We start from the raw sequence: 18,431 nt of genomic DNA on the forward strand, positions 1-18,431 counted from the left end.
GCCTGGCCAAATGTAACAAATCCGCCTACCAGCAGGATGGTAGGATCACCAATTCACATGTAATATCTTGTTTATTTAATATGTACAAAGACCAAAGTGTAAATGGTGTGACTGTCCCCTAAACATACAATATGTAATTTCTGCCCCTAAGGTTCTCTTAATTGATTGATAGTGTGACAGGCGACCAAATGAAACACACAATTAACTTGGAATAATTTTATGGATGTTTCTTGGTTTAAACATTGTTTAAAGCATTGAGGGAATAGAAGTACTCAACAGTATACAGAACAAACGTCCAAACGTTTGAATGCAGAAATGTTACATATCTGATATTAAAACTTAGTATTTTTTATCCTGGTAGGCTGCAGGTGCAGACTTTGCAGTTTCGTCCTGTATCCAGTCCTTTGGCCAAGCTAACTGCCTACTGGCAATATTTGGTGCTCTCTATTTTCCTTTAGACAGCATCTCATGGTCTCCATCACATGACTTATGAATATTTGATCATGTAATAACGGGTGGTTGTATACAGGCGGAGGGCCTATACCCTATATTTGTTCAGAAACTGTTTGCTGACTGTCTGGCCAAATAAGTTTTGATAGAACAGAGGTTTTGTGCTCATTTAATGTATATTCATTACGTATTCTTTCAATGGCTTATATATCATAACCAATTATTTGACTCATGATGCTAAAAATGCATTGTAGTTTCAGTTTGGTGATGCTAGATATAGATAATATACAGTTGAGGTAAGAGTCCCCAGGGGGCTAGCATACAACATTCACAGACAGACACTTTTTACAGCTTCACATACCCCTGTAACTGCAGCCAAAGCACAGGAACAAATCACAGATCAACAGTTCTCAAAGTGTACAACAGTTTTATTGATCAATGATCAACTCAGGCTTACATGATTACAAGTATACAAGAAATATCTGAAACTGTCACCAGTGAAGACACTTCCTCTCGTCCCCACTCCCTTCCTTGCCAAGGCTGAAGTGAGGAGTGGCCAAGTCCACTTTAAAATGAAGGCAAAGTACTTCTGAACATCTGTGAAGACTTAACTTAGGCCATGTGACTAAACTTGGATGTAGATGATGTCATGAAATCAAAACTACCCTCCCAGGCATATTTAGTCATTTTTCAACCCAATATGGGTCCTGAAACGTCATTTAGGGAAAGCAGGACTTTACTTTAGCTCAGTGGCACTTTCTCTGCTTTTGCCCCGGGCTGTTTTAAGGTTAATTACACACAATCGACTGTTTGCCTTCACTACAAGGCTGTGGAGTGTTACAGTCATAGAACAACAATCAGTATTAAGTTATGTTTAGTCTAACCAGCTGAGGTTAGAGATCGGAGAGGGGGGGGGGGAGACAGGAAGAGGGGAGAAAAAGACACATCGTTACAGTCTTTCCTCACTTTTCATCCACACATATGGCACTCATTGAGACACACTCACATATACACAGTAACACATGCATGCACACGGACTGTCTTCCTCTCTCCCTGTCCCTCTGTTATTTAGGCCAGTGTGAGTCATTCTCATGGGCACATGTCCAGGCTCGGCACTATCTCTTATTTTACACAACTGTACAACCGTGGAGTGGCTCTCAATACAGCTCTATCATGGCACTAATACAAATAAAAACTCAAGAAATCTATAGATCTGTTATTCTCTTTAAAGTCTTTACTTATTAAAAGGTGGTTTATAAAGGCTGGTTTCACAGAGCTCAGCTGGGCGACACCACAATGAACAAGCGGAGAGGAAATGTGTTATTACACCTGCGTCCGTCCGCGCTGACGTGCGCACTTTTTTCATCTAGAACTGAAATGTGGCGTTAAAGAGACAAACCCTCTTCCTCTGGACAGCCTCCGCTGAGGAAGAGGAAAAGACTTCAGTTCATTTTTAATGCTGCTCGACCAGTGTTGTTACCAATACACTTGCTGGGTGAGAGTGCAGGGACACTCCACTCAGATGTTCAATGAAATCTCATTCATGTTAGGTGATGTAACGTACACCTGTGTGTTTTTACACGCAGCCTCGGTACAGTTCTTTGGCCCGCAGGAGAGTCTGATTGGCAGCTTTCACGTCAGTCTTAAATGAACTGACTGAAATACCACTTTCGTTTAAACTGAATCGTCCTGAAATAGCTATTTAACCGTCCTCAAGCGAATTTAAACCGTCCCAAACATCAAGATTAAATAGGTTCGTTTACGTTGTAAAAATGATGAAATGTACTTCACTACACCTGTTTAGTGCAAATTTGTTGTTCTGTCACATTTACCTGCTGCTCACTGTTTAACACATGTTCCTCTCAACAGGATCTGTTTGCTGCGTTAGCCAAGAACACCTCAGTTCTCTGCTGCTAACAGCTTTTAGCTCCCCTTCTTCCTATTTCAAATCATTTCAGATTTCAACACGTCATATTTTACGGTCTCAGTCTGAGTAGACAGCCAGTAATAATAATGATAATAATGATAATAATAATAATAATAATAATAATAATAATATACTATATTCTAATAATAATAATATACTATATTCTAATAATAATAATAATAATAATAATAATAATAATAATAATAATAATAGTTATTATTAATAATAATAATAATTATGATAATAATAGACTGAAAAGATGTCGAGCTAACGTCTTACATGGTACAGTCTCAAGTTGAAATTGAGAGTCGTATAAAAATGTTCGGGGTTGTTATAATGGAGTTCTCTGTAAGAGTAGGTCACATAGATATACAGTACGTCTTTGAAAAACATGAGCTCAGCAAATGAAAGAATGTGAGAATAGGATTTCTGGGCCAGAGTCAATGAAGTCTACATACATTATAAAAAAAATAAATAAAAAAAAAACTGTTGCTACTTCAGATGATTAAACAATCTCATCCCACTTTGTATGTCTCATCTTTGTTCCGGTACATTCTGGGATAACATAAACACATTTGGAGTGAGTGTGGTGTCACTCAACGTTTGTGAAACCAGCCCTTTGACTTATCTGAACAGTATGCATTAGGCATCATCAGTACAGTTCTTGAATGGCAGGAGTGTCCACAGGGAGTAAGCAGGACCATCTCTACTTAAAAAAAAAAAAACTCTCTGCTTCCTGCTCTGATAACGGGGATGCAGCATCCAGTCAACGTCGGTTTTGGTGCAGAGTGGTGCAACTGTAAGGCAGCTTGTCTTATTTTGCCCCATAATGCACTGCTGATGAGGTCACTAAGGAGAGCGTGACCCCAAGCTGAGCCCAGACCCCAACGGTGGGGTCCAGGTGTCCGGGAGTGTTTACAGGAGTGTAAAAGCAACTCTTATATAAAATAGTTCCGATGCAGCTTGCTTGTGAGGTGGCGGTTATTATTGGTCTGTGGCTGTTTTTAATCACAACCAAGGTAACGGCTGTGAAGGAGAAAATCATGTGGAAAGGTTACCGTTCATAGCGTCATGTGAAGTCGACTGGACTCCTGCAGAGCAAGCTGTTAGCTTAGCACGTCCACACCTGAGAGGGAGAGACAAAGAGAATTTACTGCAGAGGCTCCAGCAAAGTTAAAATCTATCATAAGTGACATATCATCATTAAACAAAGGCACGCTGTATCCATGTTTGTGGGAAGGAAAGCTTTAAATAATGCTGGTCTACAGTTTAAGGCTCACTTTTGAAAACCAGCAGTGGTTGGATAAATTAAACTTTAGCCTGTAGTATGAATGGAAAGACATTTAACATACATAACACTTATAGAATCTGGATGGATAAAGCAGTAAATATCACACTAATGACTGCTGCGAGTGACTTGATAGAGAGGTTATGTGTCATACCTTGACGGTGCTGTCGACAGCTCCAGAGAAGAGGCGCCCTCTGGAGACGGCAAGAGCTGTGACACTGCCCTGGTGCCTCAGCAGGGTCTGGGTACAGATCATGTTGTCCATGCTCCACACCTAGATAACACACACACACACACACCTTTTACTTTATAGATGTGTCCCAGTGACGATCCCTGTTCATCCCAAACACACTATCTATCTAAGACAAGCGCACACACACAGAAACAGACACACTGTGCGTCCTCACCCGAAGTGAGCGGTCGTAGGAGGCGCTGAACACTTTGGTCTGATCAGGGGTGGAGATGACAGCGAGAGCATAAACTGTTCCCACGTGGCCTGTCAGAGTCCGCACCTGCTCTTTGGACTCAATGTCCCACACCTACAGAGAAAACACAAACACCTTCGTTATTGTAATAATCATCATTGAAACACCAACATCACAGGTCTGTGTCGGAGGAAGTATCTTGTTGGAAGTAAGCGGCAGCTAAATCGTCATCAGGTCCCCATCAGATCTTAGTCTGGCGTTAGTGTCTCGAGTGCATTCCACCCTGGCTTTGATCTGAAGTCTGAAATGGGCATCAACAAAGGGAAATTTAAAAAAGGAACGGTCAAGCAGGACTGGAGCCAGAAACGACCTCATGACTTGTAAGAGAGGGCGAGACACATTGTGGCTTCGCTCATGAGGCAGGAATGAAAAAAAGAAAAGTGGGAATCAAAAAACTAAAACATATGTACTCAGTCCTGTGTCTGTGTGTGTGTGTGTGTGCAATCCCTCTTACATGGATGAGGTTTTCATAAGTGCCACAGACGATGTGGTGGTTGGTGACGGCGATGGAGTAGACGCTGCCCCCGCTGGTCTGCAGGACGTGAACACACTCCAGAGACCGGATGTCCCAAATCTGACAGACAGGGGGCGAGAGAGAGAGAGAGAGACAGAGACAGAGACAGAGAGAGGAGAGTCAGAGTCAGAGAGGGCTGCTGGGTTGTAAAAAAACACACTTTTAAAGAGGATGGGGAGGACAGATGGGGAGAGACAAAGGGATAAATACACAAGTTTTCAGCAGTGGAAAAAGTGAGTTGCTCAACAGCTGCAAGTTGTCAAGTTTCATCTCCATGGCAACACACAGTGGAGCGATAGCTATTTCAACTGACGAGTCCAGCTGGCCAATCGCAACGCAGCGCTGAAAACAGGCCATGAAATGCAGCGGAGACAGAGAAGATATACTGCACAGATTATCTGTGTCTGACTGTCTCTCTCATGCATGCACACACACAGACATGCACATGCGCACACGCGCACACATATAAGGCCTCACAAATGTCTTCATGGTCATTACTGTTCTGAACCTTTAATCAACTCAGCTCTGCACACAAACATCACTGTGAGCATTGAAACGCTGGCAGGTTTTAAATAATCCAGCCGGGATGATCCTTCTGGTTGGAAGACCCTGCATTTCTGTTTATGTTGATTTCATTTTTTTCCTGGAGTCCTTTATTCCAACACCTCATCCGTCTCACTGAAATGAATATATTGTTGGTCTGAGGGTAGATTCCTAAATTACACACCATGAAAATGTAGCATTTTGGTTTCAAATCCAGCCTCTGAGCTTTGTCACAAGGCATCTCCCTGTCTCTCTATTTCATACTATCCAAAAAAAGCTAAATTAACACCAGATAATCCTTGGCAGCCTGATTAATTAAAGGGAATTCAAGGGCCAACTATTTTTACAACAGTACAGTGGTAGCCGCAGTTTACAAGCAAGCTAATCAGTCCACCTTATCAGACATTAAAAACAAAAACACGAAGAATTCTACATTCTTCATTTCAGAGAAGACATCAGTGCAAAAACAGTTTTATGTATAAACTCTTTTCAAGGAACTTTGTATCTTCTCTGTGTCAGTAATTTCATTGCTTAAATGTTCAAAGGGATCGTTTTCATTGAATACTGGCAACATTTGTCGCAGCAATTTCTGCAGCGAAACATTTTCTAAATGACTTCTGCGGCTAAGCACTGGCTAGAGACTAACTCCTCTGCTTATGAGCGCCGCAAAAATGACTTTATCTGCCTTTTCATCTCTCTTTCCTCATTCTTCATTCTTCCCCCATTCCCAAAACCAGTTCCTCTCTTTGCTGTCGTTTTGCTCCTTCTCTTTATCTGTCTGCAGCGTCCCTGAGGTATTCATTAGTGACCAACTCTAGCACGACAGCGGAGTCACACACACACACACACACACACACACACACACACACACACACACACACACACACACACACACACACACACACACACACACACACACACACACAGAGGCAGACAGAGATGAACATGCAGGCACACAGAGTACTTTCAACAGTGAGGCAGTGAATGAAGATGACAGCCAGACAGAGACACAAAGTCCTTTTTATATAGAGAGGACAGAATCCAATTACTGACCACAATATATCCAAACAGCTTTCTCTGCTCTGCACCGCACACACACACACACACACACACACACGCCCAATACACTCGCAAAGGCAGCTTTCCAGTAACAGCAATAGGGTTTCTGTACTTGTAGCTAATTACCACCAATATTGTGTTCAGGGTCATGCTGATGCACATAATATCTAAATACAGCTAAACAACACATGAGGGTCTTGACCTGTAAAGCTTTATAAAGTAACACTTGCTCTCACACACACACACAGCAGGGCATGTATTCTAACCTATTTACCAACCAAGGGGACTGGTCAAAGAATTGTTCCATGTACTGATCATTCCTATAAACCACTTGGAGCTGTATTTTTGGGCAACTTGGCTAAACCGGTATAAACGTTTGTTTTTCTTCTTCCTTCCTCCAGCTTTTTATTTTAATGCGCCGTCTCCCAAATTAACTACAGCCACCATCGAAATCCCACTCAAATCTGTCACTGGCAGATCAATCTGGACCCCCTGCCAAACACAACATTTATAAATCTTCATTCTGTAGCACCTCATGACAAAACTGAAACTAGATTAAGTGCATCTGAGTCGAAATACTCACATCGCAACAGCCACAGTTACAAACTAGACTGGCACTTAGAAGAGTGCAAACCCCCGCCAAGGCCCAGCAGTTCCATTTAATTCAACATTGCTGCTGCTGCATTGCAGAGTACAGTAGTCCAGTAATTTAAATTGAAATGAAGTTGAAATATTGCTCGTTCTGACAACCAATGGATTTTTGAAACCTAAGATCGAAGATAAAAAATGTGTTTGAACTCTGTGTACATGTATACACCATTAATATCTCCCCACCCCTTCCCCCACCTACCTTGATGGTCTGATATGAGCCGCTGTACAGGTGGTTCTGGGAGGCCACCAGAGCTCTAACCCAGTGATTGAGACCGGTCAGCTCCTTCTTCAGCTTCAGCTCCGTACCCACAATATCCCACACCTACACACACACAAAACAGTTCATGTAAGTAAGTAAGTAAGTAAGTAAGTAAGTAAGTAAGTAAGTAAGTAAGTAAATAAATAAGTAAATAAATAAATAAATAACTTTACCGACCAAGATAAACAAATAGAAGACCTAATAAAAAGGATAGAGGATCAAAACTACTCAAACAGCATTGGTTTGACTCGTATCACAAAAAGTTTCCTATCGTAAACTTTCTTTTGCAAAAAAAATGTGTTTTGCTATTATTGCTTGAGTAGTAACCGTGTGCTTTCATTGCCTTTTTAAATAGTCAGCGCACATACTTTAAGACATGCTGTGCATGGAGCCGAGCTGTGGGCGAACAGACAGTGGTGAAATCAGTAAAGTGCATGATGTCACTGAGCTGAAATAGGGAGATGCTGGGTGACAGGAGGAGGAGGCAGGGTTGAGTTGGGTAAGAATGGAAAGTCCCTGTGTAAAAGGACTGACATCACGCACACACACACAATCAATTCTCTCACTCACTTGTAACCATAGTAACAAAGACAAGGTTACAGCCATCACTTCTTACTGTCTGCCTCTCCCCCTCTCCCCTCTCAGCCACAGTTTTACACTCTTCTTTATTACTGATCTTGGCAGTGAAGTCAGGCCAAGCAACAGCACGTATTAAACCACTGTCAAGAAATCAGACCCAAATGCTCAGCAACCACAGACCAATTTCTTATCTCCACTGACTTCCTTTCATGTCAAACCTGCTTTAAAATATAGTTGTTAGCTGCTGATCAGTCTTCATTAGTTTAACTGCTTGTCCGCAGTACTTTTCCATGCTTTTACTTTTATTCCATAACATACAACATGGCTCGTCCTGGACTTGATAATAACCTCTGTAGCTCAGGGCTCAGTCTTAGGTCCTGCTCTCTTCTGTGCTTGTTACAATGAGTTGATATTTTTATTTAATCCATGATGTTTAAAATAATCTCTATATGCAAGATCTTATTGGTGTGATGATGCACTTTAAACAAACCTTGACTTTAGTGGAAAATAAACTGACTTCTGTTTTTAAGATGATACGACACAACATATACTGGAATATATCATGTACACAATTATACCTTAATGGCCTTGAGTGAGCCGCTGAACAACATGTTGTGGGAGGAGACCAGTGTGCATACAGGGTTGTCATGGGCACGGATAGTATTGACTTTCTGCAGGGTCTGGATGTCCCACACCTACGCAGCAGCAACGCACAACAGAAAGAGAAAAACACAACTTGTATAGATGCTCACAATTAAAGCTGTGCAAGTTTGCCCTTAAAGGAGGAAGCAGGGAGATGAATGTCACTCACGATGATGGTGCAGTCTGCAGAGCCACTGTATAGCTTGTTTCTATGGAAACAAAAAAAAAAAGATATCGAGTCATGGTCTGGGGGAAGGCCAGTCATTCCCAGCTTTAAGTGCATGTTATGATCACAGAATGTGTTGTTTTTGTGCATGTGTGCATTTTATTACCCCTGGATACACAGTGCCAGTACGATGCCATCGTGACCCTCAAGGGTTTTCTGACACTTGTAGGTGGTGCAGGTGTCCCATACCTGAGGGGTAAAGGGACATTGATTGACATACTACAAAAGGGCAAAATAAATACCTCAACTTGTAGAAAATATAAACTCTTGTTTATGTGCAACTTTAGACCTTTTCTTCATTTCATCTACAACAATGTTTTCTAACATTTGAGTAACTTTATTGGCATTAGAACAAATCTTACTTCCAGATCTCCAATACAAAATAAGGTTGTGGGCGGAAGTTATTAGAATCTCTATGGAAGTACGTGGGGGATGGCTGTGTTCAGAACAAAAATAGTACTGCGCCGAAAAAGACCATTAGGGGTTGTGTTGGTGTAGGCGTGTTGCTACAGGTCCTTAATGGAAAAAAAAAAATCTATAAAGGCCAGTGTGAGTTCTACATCCATGAGTTTTAAGGACCTCTGCTATATCAACAGTGGGAGTCAAGAAAATACAATGTGGAGGATGTTTTTTTTTATGTATTTTGACGCAGTGCTAATGTGGATCTTTCATTTGTTTTGTGTGCTTGCGTGTGTTGATGTTACCTTGATAGTCTTATCTGAGGATCCGGAGAAGAGCAGGTCCCCGGTGGAGTAGACACAGAGACACCAAACAGGACCCTGGTGTCCAACAAATGTGCCCTTACACTTGAAGATCTGCTGGGGGTCGTATGCTACACACAGGCACAGAGACGGGTCAGACTGGATAGGTACTTTTCATTGGAAACTAAACAAGAGAGGACTATAACTGAAGCTAGAGCAGGAGACTTATTAAGGGACAGGGATGTAGATAGGAAAAGGAGGAAGGAAAAGACAGACTGGTTGGTGAAGGGAGTGAGTGGGATCAAGGAGGAAGAGGAATCCATTGCCAGAGAAGATAGTCAGGGATTTATTTTGCATTTCAAATCAACAGAACTGTAATGATTAAAACATTAAACACTTGACATGTCAAGTGTTTTCCTCTTCTGAGAGAGGTGAAGAATAACGAAGGAATAGCGGTCTTAAAAAGGAGGACAGACAAAGCAGATACTTACAGCCCAGGATTCCCATGTTGAGCCTTGCATTGATGTGGGACAACTCATCCTGCAGAGACAGAGACTAGAAAATTAGGTATTTGTTCACTTGTAAGGGAATAAATATGAAGTGACTCTTGCTCCAATCATGTTACTCTGGCCACCTGACTCGAATGTTTACTCTCACATATATCCGTATCTCTCTCTCTCTTTGATAGGTGCACAGACACACTTACATTAAGCATGGAGGCATCTCGTCGAAATTCCATCAGGTCCTCGCTAAGTTTACTCTGGTTCTCATCGAGCACATCTAAAAAACACACACGGGCAAAGTTAACACAGTAAGGATGATGTGCTCAAACAAGGTGGCCAATTAGTGTCATAAAACGTTCTCTGTCAATAATTTATGTCAATATTTATCCATCAGCAGCTGTGTGGTCTTAAAATCATGCTTGCTGATCTGATGAAAATGGGCAATTAGAGATGCACCAATGCAACCCCCATGGTACTTAATCCCATGTGTAAACACAGCCGCACTAATGTTATCAATAGGAATGTATTCACTTAGAATAAGTAGGTAAAACCATCTTACCAAACTTGAGCTCCAGGTTCTTCTCTAGCTGATCTAACTTCTCAGATAGTTTGCCCAACATGGAGCGCAGGAAGGCAATGTCTTGGTCCTTCTGGGCTAGAGTCAGCTGCATCTCATGGAACCTAAACAGTGATCAGAGATTTCATAGATGAGCAGAGCAGGAGACAATAACATGTTTACTATATTCAAGAGGTATTCAATTAAGTTTAAAGATTATAATTGTGAAAAGTAGGCTAAACACTTAACAGACTGAACCAATCAATGTAACAAATAATTTGATAACTGAACACAAGTGGCATATTTGTTATAATCAATAGCTCCACCTGTGAACTGTATAGTTTGAGCACGTCTGCTCACCTGTCATCAGTCTGCTGCAGAAACTCCTTCAGACCCTCAAATTTACACACCTCCAGGTGTGTTTCATATGTGTCTTGATTCCCAATGAATGTACAGCTGTCGGGGAGGAGAGGAGAGGCAGATTAGTGGAAGCTAGAGGAGCATGTTATATGAATAGAAGAAAGAGAGGGACTTTGTGAGACACAGTAGATGAAAAAATGAACAAAACAAAAAGATGGATTACAAATGTATAACAAACAGTATAAGACTTTACAAGAAATGGGAGAAGGTTAATGTGTCAGCACATATACGCATTTGTGTGTTATTAGGACTCACCCATATTTGGAGTGTGGACACTTGATGTGCTCACACTCTTTAAGGTGAGCCTCCAGATTCATGGTGAGCAGTGGGGGGCAGGAGGGGTTGTTGGGGCAGCGGACTGGTCTGTAGTCACAACTGACCTCATGTTCTCTGCAGCGTGAGGAGAGCAGATTTAATGTGTTGCTGCTTTGCAGTATGTAATACTACATTTAAAAGGGAAGCAGTGGAAGAACAACATCCTATGAAATTTCTCTCTATAGTTCTTACTTGCGTGCAGACAATTTGATGGTGAACGGGCAGCCCAGTGGGTCCACCTCGTATGCTCCAGGTTTCCCGGCCACTGTGGAGGTGGAGGCTGCAGCCCCTGCTGCCGCAACGCCTGTGGCCCTGCAGCCGTATTTACAGTGAATGAACAGCTCTCCAATCTGCTCGGCTACCGCAATGTTGTTCACTACAACTGTTAGCTTAGCCGCATCCACTGGGCACTTGTCTGTGAGGAGAACAAATGTGATCAGATGGTTATAATAAACTACAGCACAGTGCCATCTAATTAAACGCAATATAGATTCTGTTAATGTTAATAGGAGGGCAACACAATTAATCACTACTATAAATGAATCATTTTGATGCTTGTCTGCTAAAGCATTTATTTTTATTCATATAATTGAATACAATTTTCTTTCCCACAACATTTAGCCCTAGTTACTGATGCCACCTGTGTTTGACAAGTAAAACTGTCCATCATGATGTAGGTTTATAACTCTCACCAACACATTTAACTCTTACCTGAAGTCAAGGCACATCGTCTGCAGAAGGTGTGCTGAGGAGAGGGGAAAAACAGATCATTGTAAAATGTTCAACATTTGTTTTAACACAAATGACCATTCACTAAGCCCCACCCTACTATGCCTGTCAAGCTTTCTCTGCAAACACAGAGCTGACGTAGACAAAAGGAGGCTTCTCATTTCTAGCTGGCGACTGGCGATTTCATCGGCTGTACTGACACCTGTTGCTTGCAGTTTTTTAGCTATTAACTTTATAAGCTAAGACTAGCTTCTTAGTTCATTGAAAATGCTGTCTTATGCTGACGTTTCAATGCTTCCAGCTGACATATTTCAAAACAAAAGCCTGTGAAAAGGTCTTAAATCTGTTCCTGATAGCATCAACCTACATCTACACACACGTCCCAGAAATCCTCGCCAACTGATGATCCATATAAAAGGACATCAAACGAGAGAAACCTAATTGTTCTTGTATTACAGTGTAGAGGTACTTAGTGCTAGTCTTAGGAGTATGAAGTTAAAATGTAAAATCTCTCAATCTGTAAAAATCTCTATTTCATTTTCATATTTCAAATAGTTTGTTTGACTTTTAAGATTAAAAGACATGGTCTTCCAAGATAAGGACTAACTGGCGTGTTTTGGTGAATGTTACACTATCTGGGATAAGACATTTGGCTGGAGTTATAGGAGTGTAGCCAACTTTAGTCTCTGTGACACAACAGCAACTAGGAGCGGCTCCCATGAGGTACAGAAATACTACATAACAGACAAGACAGTACTTTTATTTAGCATAGGCTGTGACTTCACACAATAGTGAATACTGCTGGCCTCGGAAGTAACACTGAGTTGCCAATGTAAAAAGTATGCTAGTTAGCTGGACATGCTAACTATTGTAGCTGACGTTAAAGCAGACAGATATACTCTACATACTTTTGCTCCAGTATTTGTGTCTTTGTAGAGGGTAAAGAATACAAACCACTAACCGAACAGGTAATATGCAATGTATCTCTCACACTACAACTCCATGAACACTGCCTCAATACGTTGTGAGATCCAAAGCTTGACATGCCTGTCATGCCTAGTTACAGTTGCTAAGCTATGATTGGAAAACTGCCATTCAGGGGAGGGGTCTAGCAAACTGTCAATTATAATTTACTTATGGTGCATCATCAATCACAGCCTTTCTAGGAAAATATCACATATTTATGCAAATTACAATTGAGAAACTAGTGATTAAAACTTCAGAGAGTGAGCAGAGAAATTGAGGATGACAGACAGATGAAGGAAAGGCTGGAAAGGACCAAATTCAACTCACCCCACATGTGGTAATTACAGGGTCCTTGAAGACATTACAGCACAACTGGCAGCACAGTTTCACCGATGGCTGTTCAGCAAAAACCTGGGGCTCCTATACATAAACACACATGTTAATTTTTTCATTTGCTCAGAATGTATAGTGGTTTCAACTCCTAAACTAACTTGCCATTGTGCTTTTATGTTTATTTGTTTGTGAGCATATGTTTCCTGACATACTGTTGAATACTGATTTTTGTGCTAGGCATCATACCGTGTCCTCCTCCTCTTCATGTAGAGAGAATGTAGAGCGCAGAGACATGTTGGACTCTGAATGGAGTGATCGGACTGAGATGGCTGAATCAGACCTCCGTGGAGTACCGATAGGAGGCTGAGGAGATGGGAGGAGGCAGTGGAGAGGAGATGTCATGTGCTATTCATACATCAACAGTACATGGTACATCAACATGTGTTGGATCCTGTGCACAAGTTCCATAATCATAGTTCACACAAAACTGATGATAAAATGTGAGGTTTGAGACTCATTAACCCATAACAGGTTTATCTTTAAATCGTCTGCTTCAGTAAGCCTTATTATAAATGGTAATGAGCTTGAGATTTTGAATTTATTAGGTGGAGCTGGAAAAACATTAAATGTAAAAAGATGTGTGTGAAAGAGAGTTTACCATCCCATCGTCATCATCCCGGGGAGAGTAGGTGAGAGTGCTGGAGGAGGAGGGAGTTCTTCGGTGCTGTTTATAGCTGCTGGACGCTTCTGCTGAAAACATACATTAATAAATATAAGTATAAGTATTTCAGTGACTATCAAGCAAAAGGGAGAAACAAAAATGCAGATAAACTAAAAACACTTGTAGAACGCCAGATTATGTGTATCACCTTTAGTTCCAGCAGCTACGGCTGAGAAAGTCGGGCCAAATGAGGCCTCCATCTTGCTCTGCAGATGAGAAAGGAGACTTTAAGCCTTAATTTATTTCAATAAAAATAGCAATTCCAGCCAGAACATGTCACGCAACACGGCTAGAATATAGGCATTTGAATAAAATCTCTCTTCATGACTGTTGTGGTTCATACCCCACTGCTGGAGTCAGCTGGTGGGGTGGTGGGGCTGCTGGGGGTGGTTGCTGTGGTGGCTGGTGCTGCTTCTCCGGAGTATATGTTGCTGCGTGGCGTCTTTCCGCTGCTCATAACCCAAAACGCAAACAGACGCACGAGGAAATACTAGCAGCTAGCTGGGCTGCTAGGTCTAGGTACGGGAGAGAGCACATGGGGGGGCAGAGAGGTCAGGATGGATGTTGTGCCACACAGTGCAAAAATAATACATTTCATGATTTTGCCTGATTCGGTCTGAGCAGCACTACAGAAGCCTGGATGAAATCAGATCAAATACATACTGTCAGCCATAAGTAGGCTTTATGGTTTAACAGAGACAGAGAACAAACACACCCACAGTTGGCAAAAGAAGAAGTGATGACTGCCGGTGGCTACAATACAAAGTCACTTAAGGCGCAGTGAGAAATCATGGAACTTGTACAGTGGAGTTCATGTTGTTCATCAGATGACTTTGACCTACTTTAGTGACTTCAGGCACAGCAATACACTCAAACAAATCTATTCCACTGTAGTCATTCCAGCAAGCAAGATTGTTTCATGCTATAGTTTGTATGCCTGGATTGTATTTTATAGCTCGTGAAAAGCGTCCAAGCTCCGAGCACATATTCAAGCAGCAATGGCTGAATACAGGAAGTTTAAAGTTCAGCCAGTAAATCAGTCAGTCAGTCTGCAATGTACCAGTAAGGAACAAATATGTCCACTGGAGGTGGTATACATTTCCCTCAAATTGAATAGATGTTGTCCATCCAGGATCGTGTCAAATGATGATTTTATGTCAATATTATATATGTGTTCTGAAATGATCATTCCACTCAATGTAAACATTTTGCTATCGTAATTTCTATAAAAATCATCCCATTCACTTTTTTTTTTTTTTTTTACCATATCATGAAGCCTTTACTGCTTTACTTCGCTTCAAAGTGAGTAAACATGTTATAACATTGCTTTTAGTTTGGTTTTGCTCAATATGACTGTTTCCTACAGCAATTAAAAGTGAGACAGAATGTTAATGAGTTAAATGCAAAACTTAGATAAGTTCTTTCTGACAAAAAAGTCAGTCGGCAGTCTCAGCTGAAAAGAGGAAGTTCAACTTTGCAGAAGTCATTGTTTTTTTAAGAGTGTACAGTACATTATACGAGTAGAACATATCTTTGCACAACACAGGAATGCACTGCTGGAGTCAGAAATCCTCCTCCTGAGACATACACACAGCTGAGGCAGCAGGAAAAAACACATAACAGCTGTCTTACTGAAAGCAGCACTGACACCAGGCCTTATCAACAATTTAATGACGGGACCAGTGACAAAGTGACCAGCATCTGCAAACCTTCATACACACAGGCTGAGAGGGAGGGAGCAACACACAGACAAAGGCGAGAGGGAGAAGTGACAGCCAAAAACCAGTGACCCGTTCAACTAGATAGTGATTTAAACAGAAAGGTATGCGGACTGTCAGTTCATATGGTAATAGGCTGCGGAATCGGCCGATGAAACTAGCCAGGACCTCTAATCCGCTGCAACCAGCGTCACTGTCTTTTTTCAGGAGCCAGGAGATTCCCGTAAAGAGGAGCCTCGACACCAAAAAAAGGGGGGCGGAACACACAGCGGAGCAAAGTTGAAGACTGACAGCTAGCTAGCTAAATGTTCAAAGGCCGAAAACAGAAGAGTATAACAGTTGTACGCGTGTTAGCTACCACACGCGACAGCTCATACTGCAGTTTCTTATCAAACGTCATCTTGTCGACAACCATTTAAAACTGCGATAATTAGCTAGCTAGCTAAAGTGGCTTGTTTGTTAGCTTAAGTTAGCTAATGTTACATTTTCTGTTAGCAATCACTGCTACTAACTGCGTTCGTCAAACTCGGCTAACAACCGACGGCGAGTCTGCTTTATTTAATAGCGAGTAAGACAATCCTTTAATTATTGCTTGGTTTTAGTTTGTGGACTTACCATCATTTTTGTAACAGCGTAGCCTCAAGTCTGCAGACGAATTCCTAAATCTTCCTCTCTCCCTCTCTCTCTCCCTCTCTCTGCCTCGCATACACATAGCTCTGATGCCGCAGTGCATTGCGGGACATGTAGGAGCGGGCGCACCGCTGTCCCGTGACGAGTATGGTTCTCTCCGCTGTCGTACTACACCACCCACAATCCACTTCGCGGAGCTGCCATTGGACTCGGTGCCGTCAGTATACTCCGCAAACCAACTGCAAAGCGCACTCATCCCGAATACATCCACATCTGCCCCGGTTCCGCGTCGTTATTGGCTCTCGTGGAGACCGAACCATCATGCGACAGCCACCATCACGTTTTACGGTGGATACACGTGCACGGTGGTGTGATGTAGGGAGAGACTGAAGAGAGACTGTATCATACAGCTACACGGGTTAAAGATATTATTACAACCAGAGGGATGCTTTGCTATATGCGCACTGTCATTCTATACAGGAAGGTGGTAGTAATAGAGTCTAGAATAAACCAACAATTACATTATCTGACCAGTCTAAATAGTAGATAGTATATATATATATATATATATATATATATATATATATATATATATATATATATATATATATATATATGTTTATATCCCTGAAGATTAAACACAACATAAGGACTCCATCCACAGGCAAAACAAATGACACAGTTATATCATCATGCACAAGTCAATTGTACATTATATAGAATGCACAACCTCCTTTACCAACAAAACAAACGAGGACAAATCAAAACTTGCACTGAAGGAGCTGAAGATTGTTCCATGTGACATTACTAACGTATTAATAATGTATGGAGCAAATGAGTTAAAGACCATACAATGCAAGTACAGAGAAACGGTGAGGGTGTGAAGAGAGTGATGGGTTGCAAGATCCTCGCCTGTGAAGCTTGAGTTCACTGAGTGTGTTGACACTGCCGGCATGTTCATGTGATACAGTATATAACGATATGGTAATGCTAACACGGCTTGCTGTGTAGTGATTAAAGCTATACATTTCAGCCTTCAGGTGATGAATGATGCTCCCTGACTTGAGAGACCAGCGGTAGCTTTAGTGTCAGCTCTACTTACGTTTAACATTGCAGAAACAGAGATCACACACACACACACACACACACACATGCAGCGAGAGATCAGGCCAGATAATGTCTATATTTGATGCAAAGTTATTCTATCATGTTGATTCAATGTGAATATATCAAAAATCCAACTGAACTAATGCAGACTTAGCCATAAACCTGACGTGTTTACTCAGTTATTAGCCTGCATATAAAGTTAAAGGGCACATAGGTGCATTTCAAGTGTTGTTTTTTATGAAGTGTTACATATATATAAAGCAATGCATTTCAAATTGGTTATATTGTCTCCTGTAACTAGCGCTTGACTTAACATGACAGAAAAACTTTGCATTAAATTGACAATTTACATGAAGTAAAATACTTTAAAGTCACTGTTGTAGGCAAATTATTTATTTCAGTGTATAAGTATAACAACACAAATGCCAAAAACAATATCTGAAATCTAAATATGATTTTAATAACATCCGAGTGCCCCATTATAATATGTGTAAAAGTGTAAGTATAAAATGATGTGGTCATATGTAATCTGTTTGATACAGAAACATTATCATAGATATTATTTTTTATTTTGACATCTTAGCTATACGGGATCTGCCTCTCTTTGTAGTTTGTGGAGAGAGTCTTTAGAAAAATGTCTTATTTGATTATTTGTTGACATCTTAGACGTATTCATGCACTTGCTGCACTCAGCAAATTAAAAAAGTATTTCTCTTTTGACTCGGGGTGAGTACACACCACACACTGTGAACTTTCTGCTGCAAAGGCGGCAGTCAGTCAAGTTCAGACCATTTATTTCTGAAGTGCTTTGACACAAGGCCCTTTAGTGAGAACAGACTACGCAAGAATTACAATAAAACCATAATACTTAATTAAAACCCCACAGTCCCAGTTAAAGAGTTATGTTAGCACATGACAAGAAAAGTAGGTGAACATGCGTGTGTTAGGTACAGAGGAATTTTATGCAGCCTACTGTCATACTTAATAATAAATTTGAGGTACTTGTACTTTACTCGAGTATTTCCACTTCATGCAACTTAATACTTAATACAACTCTACATCACAGAGGCAAATAAAGTAGTTTTTACTCTACTACATTTGTCTGACAA

General features: G+C 41.1%; 1 protein-coding gene across 2 annotated transcripts; it reads right to left on the reverse strand.

Moving 5' to 3' along the window:
* Positions 1 to 860: 860 nt before the first annotated feature.
* Positions 861 to 16,322, reverse strand: traf7 (TNF receptor-associated factor 7). 2 transcript variants are annotated; one of them, XM_030407905.1, is made up of 22 exons: positions 16,201 to 16,322; positions 14,211 to 14,382; positions 14,016 to 14,073; positions 13,805 to 13,893; positions 13,393 to 13,509; positions 13,141 to 13,233; positions 11,830 to 11,863; positions 11,311 to 11,533; positions 11,059 to 11,193; positions 10,744 to 10,839; positions 10,387 to 10,508; positions 10,031 to 10,104; positions 9,816 to 9,864; positions 9,328 to 9,455; positions 8,730 to 8,812; positions 8,567 to 8,606; positions 8,334 to 8,450; positions 7,117 to 7,239; positions 4,605 to 4,724; positions 4,073 to 4,204; positions 3,820 to 3,939; positions 861 to 3,503 (listed from the first exon to the last, which is right to left on the reverse strand). In XM_030407905.1, exons 2-22 carry the CDS (start codon positions 14,322 to 14,324, stop codon positions 3,489 to 3,491), a joined length of 2,082 nt encoding a protein of 693 aa, XP_030263765.1. In that variant the 5' UTR covers positions 14,325 to 14,382; positions 16,201 to 16,322; the 3' UTR covers positions 861 to 3,488. The 2 variants fall into 2 exon arrangements, with proteins under 2 accessions (XP_030263765.1, XP_030263764.1); XM_030407904.1 differs by having other exon boundaries at positions 13,805 to 13,896.
* Positions 16,323 to 18,431: the final 2,109 nt, after the last annotated feature.

Source organism: Sparus aurata, chromosome 23, assembly GCF_900880675.1.
Source record: "Sparus aurata chromosome 23, fSpaAur1.1, whole genome shotgun sequence".
Taxonomy (NCBI): Eukaryota; Metazoa; Chordata; class Actinopteri; order Spariformes; family Sparidae; genus Sparus; species Sparus aurata.